A 3,278-nucleotide genomic window follows, 5' to 3' on the forward strand; every position below is an offset into this window, starting at 1 on the left:
TCCCGTGACCGGGAAGGGGTGTCCCCCCGTAGCTGCAATCTTGTTGCCCGGGGGAAACCCCGGTGGCTAATCCCATGACAGCCAATTGCTGCAGCCAATTACTGCAACTGCTTCTGGGAATGTCTGTGGCCACTTCTGGGAGCAGCTGCAGCGATCGGCCGGTACTTGCAGGGAGGGCACTGGCACTCCTGCCTGCCCCCCTGCCCATTGCCCAAGCAGTGAGTGTGGCCAGTCAGGGGGTGCACCGACGCTCTCAGGGGGTTCATGTGCACCCCCATGCATCACCACTGCAACTGATCTAAACCAGTTCAAACCTGTCTAAACTAGTTCAGCAGTCTAAACTGTTTCAAACTGATCTAAATAGTTTCAAATTGGTCTAAAACAGTTCAAACTACTTCAGTCTGATTCAAACTGGTGTACACTGGAGCTGACAATCCCTTTCTGATCCATCTAGGCATTAGATTCAAAATTGCCTTAAACCAGGTTTAAAGGCTCCAACACTGCCAAATGGGACAGATAGTGCAGTTTTAATCAAACCAGTTCAAATTATGTGAACTAGTTCAAAGACATCTATAGTTCTCTAAACAAGTTTAAATCAGTCTAAACTACTCCAAACCAGTCAAAACCTGTCTAAACTCATTCAAACTGGTCTAAACCAGAGACATGAAGTCAACTGACTCCCTTAGCACTGCTTGTCTTGTATAATTAAGTACTAAATAAATGTGCAGTACCCAGATTTACTGCGCAGTAGCCTTTTAAGTGAGGCTACTTCACAGTAGCCTAATAGTGTGCAATAGCATATTAGCATTGTTAGTGATATGATACAATAATGTGCAGTATTATTTGGCGACTGCGCTGTCAGCATCTTGTGTAGCCATGCCCACTACTCACTGTCCTATGGTGGAGTAAATTAATCTACTTTACCCTAATTGCAGTGTATGTGTAGATGGTAAAGCTTTACTGTGCATTAAATTAATTTATTGCGCAGTGAAACGCACATATAGACGCACCCAGTAGGTATTTATGTTCACAGGCACATACATTTCCTAATTTCATATTTAAAATATCAAGAATTGTCATTTAGAACTTTTTATTAAAGAACTAGATCTGCACATTTCCTAATGAGATACATTCAATAAGCCTATTTATATACAGCTCTTTACATTCAGGAGGCTATTATTAAAAGCATAAGAAAGAGAAGTTTTTTCCTGTTGAAAGTTTAAATTCTGTATATGTAGAAAACTCAAGAAAACAGTTTACCATACTGCATTTAAGTCACAACTCCAAGATGAAGAAATATTGTACTAGAAAATAAGCCACCCAAATATATTTAACTACATACCATTCATGTCAAGGAAATAATAAATATGAACAAAAACATGGTTACAATGAGCTTTTCATAAAATATTTACATTCTGTTAAATAAGACCTTTCAGTTAATATTTAAAAATATTAATCCATTTCTATGGTTCACCTAGTGTGAAATATCTTGATTTATTTTTATATAAATACTAAAGGTGAAGGCTCCATTAAATCTAAGTATATGATTTTGAACCCAGAATGTCCTCTTTGCTGCAGAGAGAAAATTACTCATATTTATGACTTTATTGTGATTTAGGATTAGTTTGTAGCCATTTTATCTTAAAATATCGTTTTATTTCAAGAAGCTTTAAAACATGAATTGCAAGTACTAAATTGAATTTCATAAACAAGGTGGCCTGCTGTAAAATTAGATTTGATATAAAAAGTGATCTGCAATATATATAGGATTTGTTTATACAAGCTTGACTCCAATTTCTTTGTCAATCAGAAATAAACAACACTGTAGCTAAATAAAGATGGCCTGAACTTAGTCATACATATACAATAGTCAAATAAAAAAATAAGTAAATGCACACAAACTTGCCCATATTAGATTCAGAGGGTTTTCAATATTCATGAATTAGAAATACAGGAAACAAAAGGTCTTTGAGGTTTTAAGATGGTTAACTAATACAGCAATATTTAATTTTCATTTTGCAATGCTCCAGTACCCAGCCAGAATTTTAAGACTGTAGAGACATAAGATTTCACCTCCTCCACTCCCTTGCAACAAAAGTTGCAGAGTTAAGAATCACAAACGGGTCTGTCATTACATCCAGTATTATGCACTGTTTTACACATGGGTATACACAGACATTAAAAGGGGAGTATGTTAAACTGGTCTGCTAGTATCTTATATATGCAAGCGTTCAAGTTCAAGAAGCTGGTGACAGCTATGCAAATCATGAATATTAATATTTGGACTGGTACACCATTTAGGCATATGAGCCACACTAGAGAGCAAGACTAATCTTCCGTCCAGAAGAGGACAACGTTTCTTAGCCTCCTCCCCATAACCCACATAGCCAACCCCCTTCCCTACCCCTGATCCATGTCACTTACTCATGCAATAGAAGCAGCCATAACTCGAGGAAGAAATGGAAAATCTGATTACCCAGATGCAGTCAGTCAATCTTTCTCCTGTGGATTTCACATGAAAAAAGCAGTTGGCTTTGAATGCTGATTTGCAGTTAGTCTCCAACACAATTGTATTGAAGGATGGGCAGAGAGTTTATTTTTTTAAATGTATATAGGCATGTAGAAGCCAGGCAACTAAACAGAGCAAAATTCCTAAGAAAAATGGATTACACTTGCCCATGTAAATTACTAAATTTTAAAGCTTAGTGGCATGCCCAGTCCAGAAATTATTTGGCTCCCTTGATTGCCCTCACATAAATTCAGTCTGTCCCTTTCTGCTATAAATGCCTGCCTGCCTTCCATTAATTATTTAGGACCACCTCTCCCCTCTTCCACATGTCTCAGTTCTGGCTGCCCTACTTTATTCAAACTCCTTTCAGGTCCCCTTTTCCCTAGCCCTCTTTTCCTTCACTCCCCACCCCTTTGTTTTTCTCCTCCACAGAGTCCATTACCTTTCATGCAGGTTGGGCTGGATGAGCTCCTTGCTAAACAGCTGCAGTTGTTTTTGCCGGCTGGGGCAACTTCTCCCAGCCTTTGTTCTTCCCCTACTGACTACTCAGCACTCTTCCCTTAGCTCCACCCCTTCCCTCATTAGAGAAGAGGAGACGTGCTGATATCAGGGCTATGGGCTGACTGTGAGGAAGAAGAAACTCTCAGTTCTGCCCAGCTAGCCAAAAGCTAGAGGCACCTGGTGAGGAAGCAGGGGAGGCAAGGGGAAGAATGGCAAAAAACAGGCTGAAAAGCCATTGATCCAACCAAAACCTCTGCAGATCTAGATC

The 3,278-nt window shown here is 39.4% G+C and overlaps 1 protein-coding gene across 1 annotated transcript in view; it reads right to left on the reverse strand.

Annotated features, from left to right (window-relative positions):
• Positions 1–3,074, reverse strand: part of LOC102383380 (phytanoyl-CoA hydroxylase-interacting protein-like) — a 96,417-nt gene extending 93,343 nt beyond the window's left edge. The window contains exons 1-2 of the mRNA XM_025212558.1: positions 2,952–3,074; positions 2,425–2,502 (exon numbers count right to left, since the gene is read on the reverse strand). Of these exons, the coding sequence (XP_025068343.1) occupies positions 2,425–2,502; positions 2,952–2,958 (85 nt within the window). The 5' untranslated portion in view covers positions 2,959–3,074. The remainder of the gene's footprint in view (positions 1–2,424; positions 2,503–2,951) is intronic.
• Positions 3,075–3,278: the final 204 nt, after the last annotated feature.

The sequence above is a fragment of the Alligator sinensis genome, unplaced genomic scaffold (genome assembly GCF_000455745.1).
Source record: "Alligator sinensis unplaced genomic scaffold, ASM45574v1 scaffold176_1, whole genome shotgun sequence".
NCBI classification, from domain to species: Eukaryota; Metazoa; Chordata; order Crocodylia; family Alligatoridae; genus Alligator; species Alligator sinensis.